Genomic DNA, 26,091 nt, shown 5'->3' with positions numbered 1-26,091 from the left:
CTAATAATATTTGAGGGCTCCAGCTTTAGTGTAGTGTTCCATTTTGAATAAATATCTGTTTAAATTAAACTAAGCCAAATAGTGGACTCTGATTCTTAGGGTAAATTCAAAGCAGAAATGATATGGTTTAAATATGTAGTTAGTATTTTTTGTGTTTACATTTGTATTTCATAAAATTACGACATTGTAAGATCTCTTAATCTTTTTATCATTTCTTGGCTCATTTTGGAGGGATAATATGGATTCAGTCACTGTATCAGATTTGAATGACAGTCCTGTATTTAGCAATGTGGTTTATATCTCAAGTACATTTGGTGTCCTTCTTTTTCAGCCTTGTCCCTGACTGAACTCCTGACAAAGTATCCCAGATAAACACTTACTCCCACTGACTCTTCAGTGTCCTACAATGTATCTTGCTTTCTCTTACACTATTCTGTAATTCCTCCTAGATTTTTCTTTATCCTCACTCTATATAACAGACTAATGACTACACTCTAACTAACTTTGTGGCAGCTAGAGGAGGATGAGCTCCCCGTTTTCAGTTTCAATCCCTCTCAGAATTTTTTTTTTTTCCCTATTTCAGTCAAGGGGAGTTTTTCCTTGCAACTGACGCCTTAGACTTTCTCAGTGGGTGTCTAAAGCCCAGTATCTTATAAAATTGCTTTGTTACAATGTATATGTGCTATATAAACAAGATTGAATTGAATTGAATTGAATTGAATTGAATTGAATTAAATTGAATGAAGGAAAGAAGTTTGCTGACCCACTCTGCCTCTGTCCTTTAGAGTGTGAGCGAGTTTGGCCTGGACATCATCGAGACTCCGGAAGGAGATAAATGGCCACAGCTAATAGTCCAGAAGAGCCTGGATCGGGAGACCAAGGACACGTTCGTGATGAAGATCAAAGTGGAGGACGGAGGCACTCCACCCAAATCCAGCACAGCTATTCTCCAGGTCACCGTCTCGGACGTGAATGACAATCGGCCTGTATTCAAGGACAGTGAGGTGGAGGTGAATGTTCCAGAGAATGCTCCTATCGGCACATCAGTCACGCAGCTCCATGCGACTGATGCTGACCTGGGCTCTAACGCCCAGATCCACTTCTCCTTCAGCAACCAAATCTCCCCTGCTACCAAACGACACTTTGCTATCGACAGCACCACTGGATTGATTACTGTCAAGCAACCTCTGGACAGAGAGGTCAACCCAGTACACAAACTAATCGTCCTGGCTAGCGACGGTAGCTCGACTCCTACAAGAGCTACGGTGATAGTCAATGTAACAGACATTAATGACAATGTTCCCTCCATAGACACTCGGTATATTATAAATCTGGTTAATGGCACTGTTTTGTTGTCTGAAAATGCTCCACTGAACACTAAAATAGCATTAATTACTGTGACCGACAGAGACGCAGATCTGAACGGCAAAGTGACTTGTTACACTGACCATGACGTGCCCTTTAGGTTGAAGCCGGTTTTTAACGACCAGTTCTTGTTAGAGACCGCCGCCCCTTTAGATTACGAGACGACCCGCGAGTACGCGATTAAGATCGTTGCGTCAGACTCCGGGAAGCCTCCTTTGAACACCTCAGCGATGGTCCTCATAAAAATCAAGGATGAGAATGATAACGCACCCATCTTTCCTCAACCGGAAATCCAACTGTCTATCCCAGAAAACAATGACCCAGGCACACAGCTGATAAAAATCAGTGCCGTAGATGCAGACAGTGGAAGTAATGCGGAGATTATTTATTCCCTTGGCCCTGACGTGCCTGATGGTTTTAATATAGATCAGCACTCTGGAATCCTCTCTATCGCCAAAAGGCTGGATAGAGAGAAGCAGGAGAGGTACTCATTCACCGTCGTAGCCAGGGATAATGGCTCCCCATCTCTGCAGAGCAATGTCACTGTAAGGCTAATTGTCCAGGACTTAAATGACAACAGCCCGGCTTTTACCCATCCAGAGTATAACTTTTACGTTCCGGAGAACTTGCCCTTGTATGGCACCGTCGGCTTGATCACTGTCACGGATGCTGATGCTGGTGAAAACGCGGTGGTCACCCTCTCAATTATAAACGGAAAAGACAATTTTATCATCGACCCTAAAACCGGGGTTATCAAGCCAAACATAACGTTTGACAGGGAGCAGCAAAGTTCTTACTCATTTGTAGTGAAGGCCGTGGACGGGGGTCAAATGCAGAGCACCTCGTACGCCAAGGTTACCATAAACGTCGTCGATGTCAATGACAATCGGCCCGTGTTTGTCATCCCCTCCTCAAATTACTCCTACGACCTGGTCCAGTCTAACACGAGCCCTGGATCTGTAGTGACGAGAGTGTTCGCCATAGACAATGACACAGGCATGAACGCCGAGCTGCAGTACAGCATCATCAGCGGTTCTCCCAGAGGACTCTTTGCCATAGACAAGACGACAGGGAACATCACCCTGCAGGAGAAGATTGTTGCTGCCGATCAAGGTCTTCACAGATTGGTGGTGAAAGTCAAAGACCTTGGACAGCCAGAGTCCTTGCATGCAATTGCTCTTGTTCATTTGTTTGTAAATGATACCGTTTCCAATGCCACATATATTCAGGAGCAACTACGTAAAAGCATGGATACCCCTTTGGACCGTAATGTCGGAGACACTGACCTAACTCCTCAGGCCAATAGCTATGTGATAGTTGTCATCGCTATAATTGCAGGAACTATGACTGTCATCCTTGTCATTTTTGTGACTGCCTTGGTCCGCTGTCGCCAGACACCCAGACACAAAGTTGTTCAAAAGGGCAAGCAGAGTGGTGAGTGGGTCTCTCCAAACCAGGAGAACCGTCAGATCAAAAAGAAAAAGAAGAAAAAGAAGAGGTCCCCGAAAAGTTTGCTGTTAAACTTTGTGACTATCGAAGAACCGAAGCCGGATGATCCTTCTCACGAGCGCGTTAACGGTACTCTGGACCTTCCAGTCGAATTAGAGGAACAGACCATGGGCAAATATAATTGGGCCACAACACCAACCACCTTCAAACCCGACAGTCCTGACTTAGCCAAGCATTACAAGTCAGCCTCTCCCCAGCCAACGTTTCAAATCAAACCGGAGACCCCCGTGGAACCCAAGAAGCATCACGTGATTCAGGAGCTCCCACTGGACAACACGTTCGTAGTGGGCTGCGACTCTCTCTCCAAATGCTCCTCCACCAGCTCCGACCCCTACAGTGTCTCAGAGTGCAGCTGTCAAGGGGGTTTCAAGACTCCTGGGCAAATCCACACCCGGCAGGTAAATCACAACCTTCTTTCTAATTGCCCTCGCTGCTCCTACTCCCGCACGTGTTATTACTGTCCCACTGTTGATAAGACAGAAGTTGGAGGATTGCTGAGGCTTGAGGAAGGATTTAACTACACAAAAGCTCAAACACACACCAATGTCATATGCACTGACTATTGATTTGCAAAGAGAGAGAGAGAGAGAGAGAGAGAGAGAGAAAACAAAACCCCAAAGAAGCTGACAACGAAACAAGGCTCTTTTTTTTGTACTATGTACATTTATTGCTAAAAAAAAAAAGAAGCAGTTTACATTTATTTCAAGATCAGTTAGTAAGATGCTGAATAATACAAAATTCAAACGAACACTGTTTGAATTATGGTTATTACGTGGCTGTTTATTTGAGGGTTTTGCTGTGCTAGCTTTTGGCTGTGTGCATACTGTAGGAAAGAAAGAGCTAGTACTGTCTTATTAGACCTGAACAGAACCACCCCAGCCCCCACTTCCTAAAAAAACAACCAAACAAATACCAAACAATAAAAAAAGAGAATTCCGTTTTAAAAAATAGTAATGAGACAGATGCAAAAAAAAAACCCCCAAAAAAACACACACATTAATATCATACAACAGAGATCTGATTTGACACTGACTTTACAGCAATGTTTACTCTTGATTGGCACACCAAAACCAAGCATGCTTGACAGAAAACTAAACAAGGTAGTGTTGAATATGACAGGTGTTGTTGAACAGATGTATGCTGCCAAAAGAATAGTCATGTACAGAAATGCTTGATAGCACTCATTAGAGCTGAAACTTGTTGTACCAGAAGAAGCTGATTATTTTTGACCGGGAATAAGAACTTGTTCTGAAGACAAACTTTAGAAGGGTATCATGGGGTCTCTCCATGGAGGATTTGTTGTGGCTTTAATGACACAATGGTTCATTTGAAAAGAAGTGCATTCTGGCTCTTATTTTTTTTATCCTTAAAGATATACGGCAAATGCAAAAGCGGCTAATGAAGACAGGCAAGGAGAAATAAATGTAAATCAGATGTGAAGAGTGGTAATTCTGCTCGGCAGGTACAGTTTCTGCATGACAGGAGGAAGACAAAGTGCTGCACGTTTGGGTCAGAGAGACCAAGGTGAAGACAAGAGCTATGGGACTGAAAGCCTTAAATAGGGGGGGAAGAAAAAAATACATTGCATTCATTAATAGCTTTGAGTGCAATCCAGTTTCACCCATCAAGCTCTTGTGTGTGTGTGTGTGTGTGTGTGTGTGTGTGTGTGTGTTTTCTTTTAAATGGTAGGGCATTGAATCTTGGATGGTTTACTTTACAGGCTTAATCCATTGTGTTGGCAAGGTAAAAATCAAAGGCATAACAATTTGTCTTTTTATTGCAAACAGGCTCAGTGCCCTGAATTTTTAGAGAATATTACAACCGGAGAGGTTGTAATAGTCCTAGTCACACACACACACACACACACACACATGCACACTTGCACACACACACACACACACACACACACACACACACACACACACGTGTATGTGTGTTCAAAGCAGACTGTTAAAATTTGTAACCATTATGTTCATCAAGGGCATTTGATAGTTGCATTTGTTAAATCAGGAGTTCTGTTTGTAATGCTGTTTCACCCTCTCCTTGAATTCGTGTCCATAATGAGGAAAATCCCTCCCTGCATATTCCTTGCAAATTACCGTATATCCACTCAAATGCATTGTGTACATGCTAATTTAAGGTGACACCCACGCATGGCTGATACTCCCTTTTTTTGGCATCTACCTTTTATTTCCCCAATGAAAAGCAATGCAGTGCCATGCCGCATTACGCATAAGCCTTCTTACGTAGTCAGATTAACGAAGAATATTATTCAGTATATGTTTGTAATTCGTCCTGTCAAGTTGTCTAAATGGCTTTTCATCAGTTCTGGTTTACTCTATCCGATAATTTGCTGGCATATTTGGCTAATGTTTGAAAACATTGCATCAGAATGCATCTCAGAACATGTTTGCCGCCAAAAAAAAAAAAAAAAAAAAACGAAGAAAGAAGAAAGTGTACTTTGTCAAATAAAAGATCCACTCTCGAAGCTGCTCAACATATTGCAATTTAGACTTCACACTGAACATAATTATGCACTTCTAAAGGAAAATAAGAGTTACTATACTGTAATACGCCTCAGATGGTATATCCTGCACATCTTTGACAAGCATAGTCCTTCTGCTGAAGCCCATAAGAGGAAAACAACACAAGACAAGCTTAAACACACTGCTATCCAAAGGCTCTATGGTATGCTGTGTTCCAACCTCTTATACCGAAGCTATAATGTAATATTCTCTTTTTGGAATATCGTTCAGTACACGTTCCTTATTTGGACAGAGGAGCATATTGCTTAAGTATGTCAGTGCTATTACCAGCCAACCACCAATAATGTAGTGAGGTTTAGTTGCCTTTGGGTTTAATCAGAAGAGGGCCGAGGATCAATGATAAATTACAACTGATTAAAATGCCCAGCTTTGATGGCACAGAAACATATTTGTCACAGTATTCGTAGAGTGTAACTAGGCAAGAAAAATAAATAAATAAATAAATAAATGGATAGATAGATAAATAAATGTGCAGATTAAAAAAAAATTAACTAGCTCCTACACTAACTGCAATAACATGAAAAGAAAAATAATCTTTTTTATTTATTTATTTTTTTTATTATTATTTATTTATTACCCAAGGACATTTTCATATCAAATGGCCGAGTCAGTTATGATTTCTATGTGGGTGACTGTTTTTTGTTTTTGTTTTTTTTTTTTTTTCTATCTAAATATCTTTCACATACCAATCTACTTGAATTGATGTGTGCTTATGTAATGTCATGATCCAAGTGTCCAGTCAGTTCCATAAATCCAGTTAATGTAGTATATCAGACCACTTTCCATTTCAATTCCAACTGTATTCATACTACTCATTAAACTGAACAGCGGGGATGGAAAGATTGCCTAGACACACATTCATTTTTTTAGTGCTAGTTTCAGTTTTGATCACAGATGATATCACTCAGCCTGTTTGGCAACTTTGCATCCTTACAGAGGGAAAAGAGAAAAGAAGAGACTCACCAAGGCATTGAAACACAACAATTTTCTTCCAGGAAATACTCAGGTGAAGGTCAACCATATGTAGTTAACAGAACATAGAGATATGGCAGCTGAAGAGAAGAGCATGTCAAAATACTTTAGAGGATACATATTTACCACACCATATGGCCTGTAATACTCCAAGAGAGTGATTTGCCTGATTCAGTCTAGGAGGAAAGTCTCCTCCTCCCCTCCCCTGTTTTCCATTATTATTAGAATGGAATTATTAGCCCTTGTCTAGGCTGGCTGCCTTTTATCTCACTCTCTCCCTGTTCTTACCCAGTAGTTTTGGAGGTCAGCCTCCCTCAGTGAAGGGAGTGGGGAGTGGGGAGGTAGGGATGGGGGTGGGGGATGTTCAGTCTGAACACACGCTTTAGTTGCGGCGGTTCAAATGAGTACCACCCTGCTTGACTGATCCTGGTCCCACCCATGAACGTGGAAGAGGAGAGAACAACCTATAAGATCGTTGTTTTGTTTTTTTCTCTGTGTTTCTAGGTTAAAGGTGATTGAGTGAGGTCATGGTTTGTGTCACATTAAACTCATCTGACTTATAATTTCTTGTTGTTGTTAGTGGTGGTTGCAAATCCACATGAAATAGAAAAAGACATCACTACATTATATTTATCATGTGTACATATCCTCAAGTTTCAGTTTGAGGCTCTACACCAATGGCATATTTATTTTGAATTAAATTACTCATAAGTTTTCTTTTTTGAGAAGCGCTCTTGGTGGGGGGGGGGGGGGTGGGGGTTGTTAGTTGGGGGGAGTAAGACAACGTGTTCTTGAGTTTGTGCTTTCCCAAGTTTAGCTTCAGAAATTCAAATTTCGCTTCTGTCTTGGATTCCATGGGGTGTTTGTAGCATATGTTCTTTGATTCCTAATTGCATACATTTTTAAATGCTGAGGTGATTGATTTCTGTTGCTATTTATTGATCATCCTCAGCAGTGGTAAACTTAAGGCCAGCTGTGAGGCTTTTAGCCCCAGCACAGTCTCTCCCTTACTGTGTCTCTTGTCTTTTCGTTTTTCTTTTTTCTTTTTTCCTTCAGTCCTTTTGAAATCACATCCTTACTCTCACAAAATCTCCAGCACCCTTAAATGTAGCTCTTACTACATATTTGGCGGAAGCATCTGTTCCAGGCATTGACAGTGATATAGTGATGTTCATTAGAAAACTCTAATACAACAAAATACCCCCACAATGGAAACACCACATTCATAGGGCTTACGAAGTATGGCCTTTGATGTGAGTGCTTGCTCTTTCTCCTACTAAGTGATGAAGGATTTTCCCCATTAAGTGTAATTTCCTTTCAGAGGTTTTTATTCTTGTCTAATAGAGAAATATGTATCTGATCTGACATTAGCAGAGACAAAAGACCCCCACCCCCACCCCCCCCCCCACACACACACACACACACACACACACGCACACGCACGCGCACGCGCACACACGCACACACACACACACACACACACACACTTTATTTCTGTTGTTATTTTTTTTTCCCCCCTAACTATGTATCACATTGCACAAATGGAATTATAGGTAAATCACTGGTGATAAATGTCTGTACTGGTAATGTCAGCTATTTGGAAATGCAGATTGTTTACAGTGACGTACGTGGCAGTCGAGACAAGACTTCCTCTCCTCTAGTCAAAGGAGAAGCTTCTCAGAAGTAAACTTCGTCTGCTTCCCGTAATCTTCACTTGTGACTACAATCTTCAGCAAACATAAAATTGATTATCACCTTAGTCAGTAACTGTATGTCGATATAAAAGCATGTAAAACATGAGCCTTGAAGTTCAGTTTATGAAAAACAATGGTGTTTTGCAGTAATCCTCTATGATATTCGCTGTGGGAGGTTTTTTTTTTTTTTTTATGTCTGTAGAAGGTCAGTTTCACTGATATCGATATAAGATCTACATATCGGTTTGTATGTGCTAAAAATACATTTGCCTGTGTCCAGTCTCTATGAGGCTTTTGTAGGGCACTGGCATTTATGTTGCCAAGGTAAACAGAGCTTCCTGTTGTCAGTAATGAGTGTTGCACTAGGGTGGTGGATGTAATTTTAATGGGAAAAACAAATGTTGAATACACATGCATGGAGTCACTCAGTCACTAGCACATTTCACTGGCTACATAATGCAAAGTGGCATTCTTCAAGGAAATCTGACAAAAGATAGAAAAAACAAACAAACAAACAAACAAAAAAACCCAAAATGATCTTTGTTTTGGTCTGTTCCTTGAAGAATGCTCTACACTCTCTCTCACTCTCACTGTCTCTCTCGCTCTCTCTCTCTCTCTCTCTCTACTCTGTGTCTCCCTCTTCATGTATATGCATGTGAACATGAATGTCGAGACAGAGAGAGAAAGAGACAGAGAGAGAGAGAGAGAGAGAGAGGAAGAGAAAAAGAGAGAGATTCGTTCACCGTTATCATCCTCATACACTACTTACTTGCAGCTCAGCAGTGCAGATGATATTGTAATTACGATCTCCCTATATCTGTCTGTCTCTCTATATTACAGGAGACGGCACTGAAAACACCACTCTATGGCACACTCTGTGGCTCAGGTTCAGCTCGCTCCCACAGGATAAAAATCAATCTCTAGCTGCCGTTTCCTAAAGAGAGAGAGGGACAGAGAGGAGGGCACTGACTGAAGAGGTGAATTTCCCTACTGTACAGAGTCCACAGCCTCAAACAAGCAACCTAGCGACCACAGACTTAATTTAAAAGAAACAACACGTCTTGTTACCTGCTTGAATCTCGTCCAAACTCCACTAGTGATCTGTAGGAACGTTCGAAAATGCTTTTGTTCAGCTCGTATGTCCTGGCACTGACTCATTCAGTAGGTCATGAAATGACTGCTTGGAATAGTTTCTCGTTTCACATTTGTCTTGGAAGCACCTGAATATAATGGAGATGTATGTATAGTATGTTTATATAGATGTATTTATGTATTTTCAACACAGTCCCTGTTGTCTGTGTATTTAAAGATTTGAGTTTTGCCTTGATTTATCCTCATTTGGACAAAGTTGCCAATTTGAACGAAGACGACTGAACTTTGACGTGCCTGGTGGCTGTTTTCTTTCTTTCTTTCTTTCTTTCTTTCTTTCTTTCTTTCTTTCTTTCTTTCTTTCTTTTTCACCCGCTTTTATCGTTGAATGGGGGTTGTTCATGGGATAAGAGCCTGACTAATAGTATTCAATGCTGCAGAGCCCCCAGAGCACATTGGCCAGTGTGACTTCTGGTCCCGACACAGTGGACTTTTGATCAGTGATTGCCTCTGTTCTCCTTGCTCACTGACACCGTCCCGGTGCAAAGTGTATGGTGTGGCCAGCATTAAAATGCATGGCTCTCCATAGGAGGTAGCACCTCACCACAGTACTTTTTAGCTGTGTTACTGATTGCTTCAATATATGGGGTATTGCAGAAATAGGGAACAAAAAAAGAAAAAAAAAAAGACCCCAAATGCTTTGAACTAAGCGACAGTCACAAAGGGAATTCTTGGTTCATAATCAAAATCTCTTCTTTTGTGTGATACTGGCAAAGAACACTGAGTGTGACCTTTAAAACAGAGCCCATTTAACCTGCGAGATGTGTTTGATTGATTTGACATGGAAAACCTCAGGCAGTCCAGAATATGACTTCGTAGGCTTCAACTAGAGTACCTTGGTGTTGGTGTGTGCACATATTGAAATTGACTGGTTATTTATTCAGCTGCAGGATCATACCTATACACACACACACACACACACACACACACATATATATATATATGTATAAAGTGCACCAAAAATAAATTGATATTTGGGCTTCACAGGCTTCATATCAAGAGCAATAAAGATTAAGCATAAAACAGGAGCACTTTTAATACTGAACTTGGTTCTTAATAGCCCACAAGTATACTTCTCTCTCCTTAAACTAAGAGTCTCATATTTCTGTCATTACTGAGTACAGAATTCTATTGCAGCATTAATGAATGGCTTAAGTGGATAGCACATTTGTTCAATCGGTAAAACTTTTTTTTTTTGTGGCCTATGGACTGCTTTTGGTAGAGACACATCTGGGTGCAAACTTTTGACCTCTTAACCAGACAGAGGTTATTGGATGTCATTATGATATCAAATAGGTTTCTATGGAAATAAGTGACACAGTATGCCTCAGACCTAGAATCGTAACACTGTGTAAAAAAAAAAAAAAAAAAAAAAAAGAAAAAAAAAAAAGAAAGAAAGAAAAAGAAAAAAAAGAAAGAAAAAAACAAAACAAAAACAAAACAACAACAAAAAATCAACTAGACTTGCTTGAATTTTTGAGTAAAAGATTAAAAAAAAAAAAAAAAAGAAAAAAAAAATTGCAAGAGCTTTTTATCTGCGTAGAGTTGGACACCATCACTTGTGAAGTTATATTATGCACCTTAAGTTAATGTTTGTAACTCTACATTTTTTAATTTGCCAATCTGTGAGGTATATAAATGTATATAAATGTTTTGTTAATGTATGTTTGGGCTTCTGAAGTTTATTAAAGTCTTTTTGGCATTTTATTCCACATTTCCATGAGTCTTTTATTAATCAAGCAAATCATCCCACATAACATCAAACACTCGTAAGCACACGTACTTGCGCCACGTTACATAAAAACTCATCTTTATCTCAATTTCCACTGTGTAAGGCATCGAAATATAGGAACAAAACATATATGAACATGTACTTACGCAATACCTAAAGAAGTAGCTTTAAGCTTTGTATCGTTAGCCCATTCTAACACACTCACATCCAAACACGTCGCTAGCAGTTCCTAATATATCCTGAAGATTTTTTTGTGCATAACTGCAGCCTGCATTTGAGCCAATGATATGACCTCATGAATACACGTGATTGTAAATAAAATAAATCAATCAATCGATAAACAAACATTTTGGGTCTCGGTGTGTCTCAGAGCTGGAGTAGAAACCCGCTCCACAGGCTGATTAGAAATGGCTCAGTTTCACAGTCTGAACATGACACAGAGGTATTGGATCAGCCTGCTCTAGGTGTTTTCATCCAAGAGAGATCTGAGATCTAAGAGTTCACACGAAGGGAAGGACTGAACGGGTGAAGAGACAATAGAAACAATTTAATTGCTTATCAAAGTTGCTGTATATTGTGAGACAGGAGAGCTAATCATCTCCCTGGAGGAAAGCTTGTCCTCTGTGATTAGAAGGTATTCACACATCTTTTTTTTTCTTTCTTTCTCTTTCTCTCTCTCTCTCTCTCTCTCTCTCTCTCTCTCTCTCACTCACTCACTCACTCTCTTTTACTTTCTTTCTAAGAGGGTGTGCAAATGTCATGTTGCTAATAATAGCTTAATGTACACCTGAAATTCACAAACAAAATGGTATCTGCAGCCAGCCATCAGTCTATGGGTGAAACACTGCTCCTTTGTACAAGTAAGATGTGTGATCCAGGTAGACTCAAGCACATTTCTTTTTCTTTTTATATTTTTTTTTTCTTTTAACCACTACAAACATTCCTGCTTCATCGTTCACTTCATACATTATTTGTCTAAGTGTCTAATGGCTGACAGTACAAAAAGGACAGAAAGAAAGAAAGAAAGAAAGAAAGAAAGAAAGAAAGAAAGAAAGAAAATATAGATAGTTTTAATTAATTCATTTACATCCCCAATAGACCGCTCAGTGGATTCTGTTCTTACTGTCATCTGTTGGATTATCTGAATAATACTAATGGCCAGGCTCTTTCATCCAGATTGGATTCCATCTGTGTGTCTGGCTAACCTTCTGTGTGAATCATTTCTTATGGATGTCTCTGAGCTATTGTTATTTTTCACTGATCTTTCTTTTTTTTTTTTTTCCCTTAGCTTTAGATTTTACAGATTTTGATCGATAAACTGGCTGGTGTAAATTTTCATAGATTTTGATCCTCTGTAAGGTGACTTTTAAAGGTTATCTCCTGGTTGCAGTGTGACACTGCGATAAAGCTGTTTGAATATTACAGGCCTGACGTATTGTTGCATTATTTATGAGCCTCTTGTATAAGTTTTCATACAATGGTCAAGGAGCTGCTCATATATTGTAACGTTAATTACGTGTAATGCGGTAATCTATATTCACTTAGTCACACACACACACACACACACACACACACACACACACACACACATCAAAACGGGTTGGATAAAAATTATGACTTTGAGACAATGCAGAAATAAAGTCTTGTTATCTGTGGTTTTACTGGACATATAAAAGCGAAGCAGACTAGGATCCTGTCATCTTTATTGCCACCGATATGAGCAAACCGAAAGCAGTGTGAAACCTCACTTCTGAGATCCGAACGGTGTGTCGGTAAGCAGGGTTATGATTTATGTCTTGGACTTCTACAAAAAGTCAGACTTCATATAATCTCCGTGTTCTATAAATATCCAAAAATATAAAGACGCTTGCATAATGTGAGCAACAATAACCTGTACTATCATTACAAACCAAATGGGCTAAACACTTATAAGACTGATTAATGAGGACGGTAATGTAGAGCTTGAGGTAATGCAGGACCTCTGAGGAACGACTCCTTGACCATAATGCACAAGCTTCAAAATGTTAATGCATGTCCAGTTAAACCATCACGACCACATTTGCCCATGACCTGTAGCAGTTCTGAATTGTAATCAACCTTACGCTCCCACATTAAAAAGTCAAAACTAAAAAAAAAAAAAAAAAAAAAAAAAACTTGCAATGATTTCAAAGTCTGAATTAGAAAATGCACATCAATATTGCATTACTCATCCTCATTCTATTCGAAGATAACATAAATTCATTATTTACAAGGCATAGCCTTGTTAGACTTACATTACCTGACTGCATGTTTGAATAGGTCCTATAACTACAGCCCAGTGCCTCTATTTTTTTTTTTTTTTGCTTGACAAGGCTTAGGCTATTGTATTATTATATCGGAGTAATAATGGTCATGTGACATTTGCGATATAACTCACAGTAATATGTAGGTGAAGCCCAGCAGTGAAGATTTGTATTAATGACCTGAACTATCATTGTGAGCGTGTACAATAATCTGTCTCTAGCAAGTGATGACTCGGGTGCTATTGCGACATGAACTTTGAAACCTCATGAATTAATAAAAATTTGTTGGACTTTCCGGATGACAAAAAAAAAAGAAAAAATGTATATCTTGAAAAAGGCGGATTGCTATCAGATTGCTGAGAGAGGGCAACAAAACATATGTCTTGGGATCATATTCATAATTCATATCGATCACATCCTATGTCCTCAGCCTTACATCACAAAGCAAGGCAGCGTGGGGCCAGAGTTTTGGATCTATAGAAAAGTCGTTCATCGTTCTAAATGACCAGATCCACTGGGGAATTAGCAGAGACACTGAGACTAATGTGTTCAGGCCTCTGCAGGTTTACTGAGGGTCTGCGTAGTGCTATTTATGCATGCTCTGTGCAGCGGTGCAGGAAAACGGGAAGATTCTCTCTCTCTCTCTCTCTCTCTCTATCTCTCTCTCTCTCTCACTGTTTCTAGCACTCAAAAGCAGTGCCCTGTTCTACTGCTGCCAAATCTCTGCCAAACTGAATAATTCAATCATCTCTCTATGCTGCCGCCCCTGTACCTTTGTGTGTACAACAATCAAATCAGTGATGAAGCCAGCCGGGGGTTCTCTAAGCCGTAAGAGTCTCTACTGCTGCAAGAGCTCCATTGAAATTGGACCCACTAGTACAAAAAAAGGGAAGAGAGAGAGAGAGAGAGAGAGAGAGAGATGGGGAAAAAAAAAGAAGGCTAAATACATATTCATCTGAGTGGTAGTGGCTATTATTTTAGAATGGTGATTTCGAAGTAGTTCTCTTGACCTGTTTATTTTTATTTATTTATTTTTTCCAGTTCTCAAATTAAAAAGTAAAAAAAAAAAAAAAGCCTGTTTGTAATATCCAGAGTTATATGTATGTTCTGATAACGTAATATGACTTTATGAAAGTGGGACAAAGTCCTTCTTTGTTCAAGCCCATGTATTTTCCAAAACAATAACAGCGTTTTGTGGAATTACAGTGTTGGTTCAGCCTTGTAGGTGTTTGTTGACATGCAGAGATTGGGAATGGCTTTGGGTGTTTTGAATTTGTTATGGGTGAACAGGTGCATATTCCATGACAAATGGGACTCGTGTTCTGATTAAATACTCTTGAAAATTCAATTGGAAGAGAATGTTGTTTTACACTAATCTACACAAGGAAGCTATCTAAGAAATACGTTCTGCTCAGAGGGATCAAAATTCAATTTAAAGAGCTTGTTTTTCATTTTGCCTGTGTTGCTCCCTTGTGAGGTAATTGCTGAATGCCAGGCCCTTGGCACTACATTAGGACAGTTTGGAAATGTGCAGCAGTTCAAGCATGGTACATAGATGACAGCATGATTGTTAGAGAGGGACCAATCTCCCTAACAGTCACTCTGTCTCTCTCTCTTTCTCTCTCTCTCTCTCTCTGTCTCTCTCTCTGCGTGTGTTTTTCTCTATGTATCTCCTTGACTCAGGATATCAGCGCTGTCATGCATGCAACTCAGCGTCCACACCGACCGAATTCCAGAACAGGTCAATTGGTTTAATGTCTTAATGCTGTTTGGCTACTCTCTTCTTGGAAGAGCTCTAAGTCAGGCACAACATGAAAGCCTTGGACTACACTTGGTCATTGACCATCAGAATCACAATCAAGAGCAGGAATCCAGACAGTTATAAATCAGTGATAAAGCTTCGCCGAAATCTTCCCCGCCGCTCGGTCAAGACGACCGTTCCTCGCTAGACGTTCGCCCAACATTCCTTACGACGTGTTACTGACTACAACAATGAGCAGAAACAAAGGCCACCTGCACAGCTGAGTCCATTTACACGAAAGCTTTAGTAATTGGGTAAGCAGGGGGTTGGATAAAGGCAGGTTGGAGGGCGGTGACTTAAAAGACACAGTCGAGAGCCTTGTCTTCGGCCACCGTAATCCTGGTAATCCAGTATGGAATGCATGATTTGCTTTTGTAAAAGAGATTGCAGGACGATAAGAGCCCGGCCCCGTCTGAGAATAGCTGCTAATCTGGTTTGGAGCGAAGACTCAGAGGTATTTAGCCAGCCTTAACATTTGCTGAAGCAGATGGCGGAAGGAGGGGAGGGGGGGGGGAGGCGGAGTCACCAAACTTCCTCATCCATCTACTGAGGAGGGAAAAAAAAAAAAAGAAAAAAAAAAAGAACAGTGGATGATAATCAATGTTGTTTATTTTGCTGCTTGACTCCTTAAGTACTTTCAGGCAGATTATGGGCTTTCCCAGGGATAATCGGAGGCGGCAGACAATTGCCCTCAGCCACCACCACCCCCCCCCCCCCCCCCCACCCCCCCCACCCTGTCCTGAAAGTATCCCCTGCGAATGCGTAAAGAAGGCGGTTTAGGGTGTATGTCGGCTCTTGATTCCTGATTAGTCCCATTCCAAACCCGGCTAAAATTAACTGGGCAGGGTGCTAATCGCGTTCCCTCACACAGCCTATGCCCGTGGTGTGGAAACGGACATCCCATCGCTGTCATGGAGTAAATGTCCCTGGAGAGAGAGAGACCCAATTAAAGCAGCCTTTTCAACTGTGCTCACAGAAGTGTTTGACCACGCAACGGACGACTGCTTCGTTCCGAGCGGTTCATACGTTTACACTGACCCCTGGTATTAGAGCTGCCAATCACTGTGGCGGTGGTAAACGGGACTGAGCTATCAAGTGGAGTTCTGAGGTCATTTCATTTAATTGGATCATTTCGTCCATTGCTTATTGCATTTCCACGTTTAATTGATTTTATTAATTTGCTTATTTACCTACATTTGTTTTATGATTAACTTTTGCTAAATATATATCCACTGATGTTTGCGAACCACACTGTTCTGTGATGTGGAAAAAACCGAAGCTATACAATCTTGAGCTTCTTTAATAATCTCGTTTTATTTTTCTCAAACCTCATGCTGTTCGCAATCTTTTCTATCAAACCTGGACATCTGCAACAAAAGGCGTGTGTGTCTAATTAGGCCAGTGCATTGACTAATTAGGGCTTAAAGCAATAAACGAGCGTGGCGTGAAAAGGTTCACTTGTCATATAGCTGCCTTAACCTACATGGCACAGCTAGAGAGGTGAATTGCTTTGGACCCAAACACCAAAAACAAGAACACAATTAACATTGTATGCCAACATGTCGTCTAATTCAATCACACCTCATTTTTAAACTGGGCACCCCCACCCTCTCTCTCTCTCTCTCTCTCTCTCTCTCTCTCTCTGTCAATGCTTCACCAGGCTGGCATGCAATCTGAGTCAGGTACTGTCTCTTCAGGAGCCAGGAGACTCCAGAATTAGAATTTCAGTGTTGCTTGTGAACACCTAGACTGATATTATTCCAGTTAACTAGTTTCAGTAGTAGCATATGCAAATGTTATCATTTGTGGCTACCTATCCCTCAATTAACTCTGAAGAGCATTTCATTTCTTAGTCAGACACATTTCCAGGTAGTATCTTAATTAGTATAGAAATAATGTGCACAATTCAACCAAATGTCCATATATATATATATATATATATATATATATATATATATATATATATATACACACACACACACACACACACACACACACACGCATGCATGCATTAATTTACAGTGTCTGTGTTGTAATGCATTGGCTATGTTAAATTTGGCCTCAGGCATTGCGTTGTGAGAGAGGCAGGCCTGTATTTCAGGGTAGAGTGGGTTGGAGCAGGAGACATACTGTTCTACAGATTGTCAGCCCCAGAGAGCTGCCCTGCTAGACCCCAAATTCCCTGTGATTCTTCACTCTTGCCTAGTAAGCATTTTCAAAGCTATTGTTTAATGCCCCATCACGTTCCCCTCTCTCTCTCTCTCTCTCTCTCCCACTCCCTTTCTCAACGCTGACTCTTGTCACACGTGAGTGGTGTTTGAAAAATATAATTTTGAAATCAATAGTATGAACATGAAAAGTTAAATGTATAACCTTGGTGCACCTCCTCTTTTCTCTCACATTATAAATTCATAAAAAAAAAGCTTCTCGTTCCAATGAAATGCTTCAGTGAAAACAAATAATTTCTACCAGAAACACCTGTCACAGAGTTTTATGCGTCGTACCTGGTAGTTCAAATACAACAAAGTGAGAAAGAGTGTTTTATTTGAAAAGAACACAGTAGCTTTGATCATATCCTTATAAGCATTCAGAATTGAATGTTTTTTTTAATATAGTACAAAAAGGCCACTCTTCCGTTCCTCATTGATACTCCTCACATGTCTCTCTCTCTCTTTCTTTTCTTTTTTTTTTTTTGAGAAGTGGCAAAAAGCTTCTTTATTGTTGTTGTTTTCGTGTTGTTTACAGTATAGTTCCTCATCATCTGTGTCATCTGATAAGAGCCAATATGATTCTTTTTTGTGTGTGTGTGTGTGTGTGAGACATGCTTTTGAGCATACTTTGAATTCTTTATCTCTTTAAAGTTAAAGAAAAAAAAGAATAAAAATAATAATCCTGCCATGTTTTGAAGAGGTTTAAAATGCAATTTTTTTTTTCTTTTGCACGGCAGTCTGTCTGCGAGGACAATGCTGTTGTTATGCCATGGGTAGTGTGAACAAACGAAATCTTGAAAAAGCAGAAGCCATGTGCGTGGACAAATCTTTTATTCCATTCTCAAAACAATCTGCTTTCCTCTTAAGTGGATAGCTGAATGCCATCAATTCATCGTAATTTGCTGAGACTCTTTTGACTGTACATAAAAAGCAAAAAAAAAAAAAAAAAACGATGAGGTCGGCTTGCCGGCAATCCGAAAGCATAAATTGTGCAGGACTTGTGATGTGTAACACAGGAAATATAGAAACGCATTTGTAAAATCACTCAGTCAGATCATCACCTGTCATATCTGAGCTGCCTGTCGCGTGCACTGGCATTGGCTGACTGGTTACATGTTCGTTATCAGGTAATATGTACTTAACCCAGAGAAAGTTGAAGTCTTTATCACCCTACCACAGTTTTGAGTCTGATTTGAACAGCTGTATATTTTTTTTTGTTTTTTTTTTCCCTAGACATGCAAACCCTACAACAATACATAGCAACATTAACAAACAATAACTAATCTTAACAATATCCTAAGGGTTGAAATGGAGCAGAGAATGACAGACATCTAAGATGAATGCACATCGTGCTCCTTTGCACAACGTAATTGAGAAACACTGCATATTTGGCTTCAGCTGTGGTCACTTGCCAGCAGCAGCTCCCCATTCTCATCACTGAGTCCACGGCCAATCTGTGTTAATTAAAAAGGATAGGCAATAGTTCTGCCAGAATGGTAGGCTGGACTGAACTGATTCAGAACATAGCACATTCAAATCAAGACTCGTAAGACTCATCACACGCCCCCTTCCCGAGGGGCGCCTCGCAGCAAACTTGTTTTGTCTGACCTCCAGAATGTAATTGAGAATTACCATTGTCACCAGCATGTCCAGTGAACAGGGCGCGTGAGGTGTGGTATTCTGATGTGGTTAAAAATATGTGAAAGCAGTTCATAACACGTTTACTTTATAAGAAGCACTGACACCAGATATTAAACTAGAGAATGTGTGTATAATGTTATTCATAACAATATTAGTCATGACATTCGCAAGAATTCACAGCTCGCCTGCAACATGTGCTTCAGTTCACCCGTTTATTCTTGTTTCCACGAGCCTGTATTGTGTGTGTGTATGTGTGTATGTGTGTGTGTGTGTGTGTGTGTGTGTGTGGACAAAAGCAAGCTGGGCTGAACACATTTCTTCTGGCTAATTCACTTCATAGATTAGCACACAGAGGAACAAGAAGGAGCACGTGTACAGCCTGGGGAAACAGACAACACTTGAGTATAGAGTGAGAATGGAGCTCATTTTATTGTGTTGGATGATTGGGTTCCTCTACTCTAGATAATAACTGCTCCCCTCCTTTGACTTTGCGGCAGTGACCTGAAATAAGGCCCACAAGTGAAACTGGAACCAGACGGAACCCGAATGTGATTAAGGTCATGCAGACACACCGCGCGTGCTTGACCTCTGTGTTCACATCGACCACAGACTGAATTCATTGGGGGAATCTTTTGTGATGCTTTTCACAATGCAAACATTGGACATTGATTGTACGCCACAGGGCATGATAAAAGATGAGACGCTTTAGGAGGGACAATCTCCGTTTTTTGGGTTTTGTTTTTTTTTTTTTTTTTTTTAGGATTTATTTGTTGCAGCTGGTGATAGACACATGGGAGTTTTTAAAGAAATATTGTGAAGACTAACTTACCAAGGGCGCACAGTGGGTCATGACCACAGCACTAAAATGGGGACATAATTAGTGGGATGGCTGTTTGTTTGCTGGTGTAAAAACACTGAAGCTGTATCACCTCCAGAGACCTCCCATACTCAGCCTTGATTGAGTATCGGCTGTAAGCTTAAAGATTTATGAGTTTCGGTCCAAAGTTTACTCACAATCTATCTATTTGTGTTTCTCTCTGCCCTTCCTTTTGCTTGAAAGTCATCCCTTGGCATTTGTAATTTTTAAGCAGCTGATCTAGGCTGACCAGTCCAGTGTGGTGTCATATAACTGATGACTGTGAGGTGTTTGTGTCCTTAAGCCTGTGTCAGTGCTGACAGAACAGGACGACCAACGGATATCAGCGCAGCCTCCTGTGACAACACAGGGCATGTGGCAGGTGTCCTTCTGATTGGATGATAACAGTTTAAATGAAGGAAAGAGAGAGGTCACCTTGTTATAGACTACTCAAAAGTAAAATGTATTAAAAAAAAAAAAAAAAACGTTAAAAGTTAAAAATAAAGATAAAAATTGAATTTACAAAGCCCATGACATCCTTTTTCAAGACTGCTGACGGCAAAAGGTTATGAGAGAAATTCCCAGTCTTCATAACTCCAGCTTCTACAGACCCATTTTAACTATTTTTCTATAGTGAATAATTAAACATACAAATCAAAAGAGGATTCCATTCTTTTTGTTTATGTTTTGTTTTGTTTTTTCCCCTCACTGGCATGGCCCCGAATGACATCATACTGCTTACTGTTTTACTGCTGTAGGGAAACATGGGTAATATGAGCTTCTGATTGGCTGTAGAGGCTGAGAAAAGCACTGAACAGTGTTCCATCTTTCTCCTGGACCTGCCTACGTATGTATCAGGGCTCCTCTTTCCATCCAGAGGGTCTCTCCTTAAGGCTGTTTCCCTGCATACATACAGGATACATTTTCTCCTTCTTCAGTCTCAACAACAAGTTGGCAAATCTTCACAGCGAATCACTTTTTTTTGCCTTCAATCTTTGAGGACAATCAATTGATTAGTAAGGAACCCGTGAAACTTGTAAGATGTTTAGGATTTTTTTTTTAATTTTATTTTTCTTTGAGGACAATCAATTGATTAGTAAGGAACCCGTGAAACTTGTAAGATGTTTAGGATTTTTTTTTTAATTTTATTTTTTACCACTGGGCTCATTGGGCTGGATTGTCACTGATGCTCCGTAACCCTCCTGAGGCTTAAGAACGCGCTGCGTTTTTAACGGGGTGTCGTTTTAGTCACACCTGAAGGTCTGATTTACAGTACTCTCATTTGCTGGACGCCACAGGAAGCGTCGGTTTCACATGAGGCAAATTTCAGTAGTCAGTTTGATTGTTTTCTGAGGGTAGTCCTGCCTTTCAGTACAGATGGAAGTTTTTTCTTTTTTTCTTTTTTATACCTGGACACATCTGCTGTTCTGATGTATGTCAGGGCCATAGCAATGGAGATGTTTAACATGTTTGTTTGTTGGTGGGTTGGTTTGTTTGTTCTTGCACGCCTGTCCAAATCCATGTTTGTGCTTTAATCTCTTGTGCTATTGTTCTGCGAAGTCCAATCAGTCGCTGTAGAAAATAACTACCTCATTGGATGAAGCCAATCATCTATACCACCTGTGCTCCCCACCTCATTATAAACTCATGTGAGTTCCACTCTTGCTTTGTAAACAGGATGTGTCATAGTTCTGTCAAAGAGGAAACATGAAATGAATCTAGCCTATCAATATATTTTGAACATTCAAGATTAGGGGGCTTCAAAACGAACTGTCCTTGACTGCTTAACTATAAAGGAAAGACATAAAAGGCTAAGTAAGTCAAGACACACATTCCCGGCAAAGTAAGGAATCTTGCCTCTTATCTATTTGATTTTGCACTCGGGGAATTTTTCTTCATCTCTTGCTTCAAACATCAAGTGCCAAATTCATTTACATGCGCTTGAGGCTGGGAGAGTTAAAACAAAAGCATGTGACTGAGTAGCAGAGCGGAGACGCAGGCGAGGGGGTGGGGGGGTGGGGGGGGGGGTGGTGTTGGTGACTGTGTATGACGGGAGGGAATGTGGGAAGGGGGGGGGGGGGGGGGGTGTCCAGGAAGGAAAGGAAAATCACACGGAGAAGATAATTCAATCTGACTTAGTCATTCCGTCACCTCATATCAACTGGCTGGCTGGTCAGGCCTCCAAAAATGAATTAAAAAGCATGAATAATTAAACATGCTGGGCAGGAGAAAAAAAAGAGAGAGAGAGAGAGAGAGAGAGAGAGAGAGAGAGAGAGAGAGAGAGAGAGACAAGCTTTCTGCAACTTCAAACTTGTCCGTTTTTTGATGTTGTTGTTGGTGGTGGACCAGATGTTGGTACAGACCACCAAAAATGTGAGGAACTGGTGTAGAAGTTGAATACTTGCCCAAATTAACCAGAGACTTTCATTTGCAGCATTTAAAAAAAAAAAAAAAAAAAAAAAGCAAAGTATGCATAGCGACTAATTAAAACCCATTGTGCTAATCCACATTTCAAAGATGAGGAAACTTTTTGAATTAGGAGCGGCGTTGGCAGCACAGATACAAAAGTGGAGAGGCAAGTACAGTGGTAGTAACTGTCTCCATCAGTACTCGCACTGAATCACAAATGATGTCATTCAAATGAAATCCAAGGTCTTTCTCCCACAGACACACGGACAGACACACTGGCTTAAAAACATATGTTCTGGTTTTTGCCTTTGCATAGTTGGAAATCAAGCAAAATAAAAGGATGTATGTTTGAGAATCAGTGAAGCACGATTACACTGGATCTTTTAAGTGTGCTTTGGATAACTTGGTCTAGAGAGATATAAAACACCATTATATAGCGCTTGTTGTTTTGAGAACAGAGTCATTGAAATGTGACATTGAAATGCGATTTATCTGTGTCATGGTTTTGTTTCAGCTCCACATTATCATAAATGATACATAAATATTCGGTCAACATGAGCGTTTTGAAGCGCTGAGATGAAGGCTGAATACGAAACATCTCGTATCCCTGACATTTCAGAATAATGAGAGTTAAATATTTCCCTAGACAGCCTGAAACTTGTCTGTCTTATCAACTTGAAGGACCTCAACACTCTTTCTTGGCCTGGCTGGCTCTTTGTGCCTGATAGTGGTTTGATTTCTATCGTGGGCGGATGAATGAACTTTGCAGTAGATAACCTCACGAATGCAGAATGAGCACAGAGGTAAGGTGAATAACAAGAAGCTTTAGCCTAGCTTCTCATGAACTCCGACACACAAACATGGGAATGTTATGGTCTGCAATCGACTTGAGAATATGCTCTGCTACAGAATTAATCAGTTTAGGAAAAAAAAAAACAAAAAACTCAGTTATATGAGCCAGATTTTGCACTGTCCAAATAGAAGTCATTTGACTGAATCAAACGGTGTAGCATAAAACAAATGCCACAGAGCACATGAGATTAATCACATTTTATAATATCTTTACAATATATGTTAGTCTGAGTATGCATGTTCTGTATGTGTGTGTATGTATGTATGTATGTATGTATGCACAATATGTATGTAGTACGTATGTATCTATTCATTTATTTAGCTCATTAGTTAGTTAGTTAGTTTGTTAGATCGTTAGTTAGTTACTCTGTGTGTGTGTGTGTGTGTGTGTGTGTGTGTGTGTGTGTGTGTGTTGCACATGCTAAAAATGCATTTTTTTAATGCCACCTACTGTAATTGTTTAGACCAGTGACAATTTATTTATTTCCTTCATGCAAATGCGTGACCTGATCAACACGGTCTCATTGGGATTTGCGCTGTTGGTACAAATGTCAATTTGTACTTCGCGACGTTCTAACCGCCCAATCGCTTATTGGCTAACTTCTGGAGGTTTATGTTAGCAGCTTACATAGTTAGCATTTATGATCTTTTTATCAGCAAGATAAGTGTGTTATACAGAGGCTACCTACAACTTTTTTGTTGTTGTTTTTTTTTCCAAAGCTCGGCTTTCTCTTCATTCGCATACAAATCTTTTGCCTTTACCTCCAACTTTGTTGTATAAATAAGTGGTTAGGGTTAGGGTCAGGGTTAGGCTAAATGACCATAGGTAAGACAATAATGCCTGATCGGTTCAAAGTTGCTAAACATTGCTCAAATAAAGAACGCTATATAAAGAGCGAAAACGACTATTAATTAGCCTTCAGAGTTATATCTGTGGCAAAACAAAATTCCAACCTACCGTAGCAGAGACAATCTGCAGAATGTTGAAATTCGTGGCAGCGGGTAATAAATGATGTGATTAACGTTCTGTAGTGTTGCGATAACGAGTTCCGAGCGGCGAGTTTTTGTGCCATGTTGACAAACGTACATTTGTACTCATTCTACAAATTCCACGCGAGACCGGGCTCGACCTGATACTGTAAGCGCACTGTCTGGCAACATGTATAAAACAGGTCAGATGACATCCATACTCTCAGTCTCAATCTCAAACTCTGAAACCTGTGGAAAAAACATGAATCTCAAGCCAGATGATCACAGATTTATTGCTGTAAAGTGGAGAGGATACTGAAGCAGAGCAGTGGCTGACTTCGCTGGTACCTCACTGGTATCCTGATCTTAAACACCTAGTTCATACTCCTGTTTGTTCTAGTGAAGTGTGTGTGGGGGGGGGGGGGATTTGCACATTTTCAACACTCTGGTAGTTTAAAACACTTTGAATGTCACGTTGAAAGCACTTCATCTCAACCTAATCGATGTGGTCGGCATTGAAACTGTGCGATATTACGTGTGTACTCAACAAAAAGTCAGATGGAGCAAATGCCAGCGCCTTGACTGGCGGCTCTGATTATGACGTGTTGAAATTCAGCTTTCAGAGGCTCAGTCAGTACCTGCAGTGTCTGGTCTCCGGGGTGTTATGTCACATATGCCATTGCTTGAAAAGAACAGGCCATGAACAAAATTAATTCTAATTCCACAGCCATAAAAGTGTTTTACTGTCTGTCTGTCTTTCTCTCTCTCTCTCTCTCTTTCTCTCTCTCTCTCTCTCTCTTTCTTTCTTTCTTTCTTCATAATTCCAATGAATTTGCAGTTTACAGTCAGTGAGAGATAGGACCATTATTGTACCTTGAATGTATAGTGTTTACTTCCATAAGAAAATGTGTTGTTATCATTTTCATATTGCAAGGTTCGACCCTAAAAATTGGGTCACCATATGTGCATTTATTGCAGTAGATAATGACGTTAATTAAGACAGTAATTTGCTGCGTGTGTATGTGTATATGTACACCAGGACTGACCCTAGCACTCTGATATCAATGCTTTATACAGGGAACCCTTTAGGTTGAAAAAAAAATTAAAAAACGAAACGCGTCGGTAAAACCCAAGCTATTTTTCCAATGAGATGATGAGAGACGTCATGCTGGTACATTTCAGAATGCCCTCAGAGATCTCCAGATGACTTCTATGACTCTTTTGTTTATTTGTTTGTTTGTTTGTTTGCCTGCCTGTCTGTCTGCGTGTCTGTCTGTCTGTCTGAGCCTGGCAAAGACATATCATATAATTGTGCATGTTTTGATTTTCCCTACTGCATGTGTCATTTAAAAAAAAACAACAAAAAAAAAAACAACAACAACAACTTAATGCTAGAGAAGCAATAACAACAACTGTCTCGATTTTGTTGCTGTCATTGCTGTCGTTGTTGTTGTTGATGTTGTTTAATGGGCTCCCTGTTTTTAGTTTTCATCTTTTAAGATGACTTGTTGTCCAGGACATACTGCCCTGTTGACATTGCTTGTGCCTCTTGCGAGACATTTTGGAGGTTTTGTTTCTAAGCTTCAACACTGAGGCCTTTAAAAATGTCAAGGGCTTACACTGTCTAGACCCTTTTTTTTTCTTTCTTTCTTTCTTTCTTTCTTTCTTTCTTTCTTTCTTTCTTTCTTTCTTTCTTTCTTTCTCTTTCCTACCTGTCTTCTTCAAATCTGGTTAAATTCTACAATGATTGAAAAAAAAAAAAACTATTGTTGTTACCACATCAGGCTCTTATTGCAAGATTACATGAAGACTAACTTAACAGCCACTGGTTGCAAATGATAGGTCCAGTTTTCCTCTCTAGTCACTGACTTAGCATCAGGATTCTAGAGTCAGAACAAGCAGTAAAGCTACAGTGGCACTGAATGAAGTCAACTGATCTTGACTGCAACACATAAGATCCATAGGCACTGACTGTTATGAACAGAAAATATCTTGTGTGGTGACCCAAGACAGAGACCCGCTGTAGTGCTTCCTAATTTAGAGGGTGCAGACTTAGTGAGTATTCCGAGCACAAATACAATGTCCATCAGAAATAACCCTGCAA

At 40.1% G+C, this 26,091-nt stretch overlaps 1 protein-coding gene across 1 annotated transcript in view; it reads left to right on the top strand.

Moving 5' to 3' along the window:
- Positions 1–26,091, top strand: part of pcdh11 (protocadherin 11) — a 129,978-nt gene that overhangs the window by 5,846 nt on the left and 98,041 nt on the right. The window contains exon 2 of the mRNA XM_030766094.1: positions 786–3,272. Within this exon, the coding sequence (XP_030621954.1) occupies positions 786–3,272 (2,487 nt within the window). The remainder of the gene's footprint in view (positions 1–785; positions 3,273–26,091) is intronic.

Source organism: Chanos chanos, chromosome 2, assembly GCF_902362185.1.
Source record: "Chanos chanos chromosome 2, fChaCha1.1, whole genome shotgun sequence".
NCBI classification, from domain to species: Eukaryota; Metazoa; Chordata; class Actinopteri; order Gonorynchiformes; family Chanidae; genus Chanos; species Chanos chanos.
This window is presented reverse-complemented; position numbering and strand designations above follow the sequence as displayed.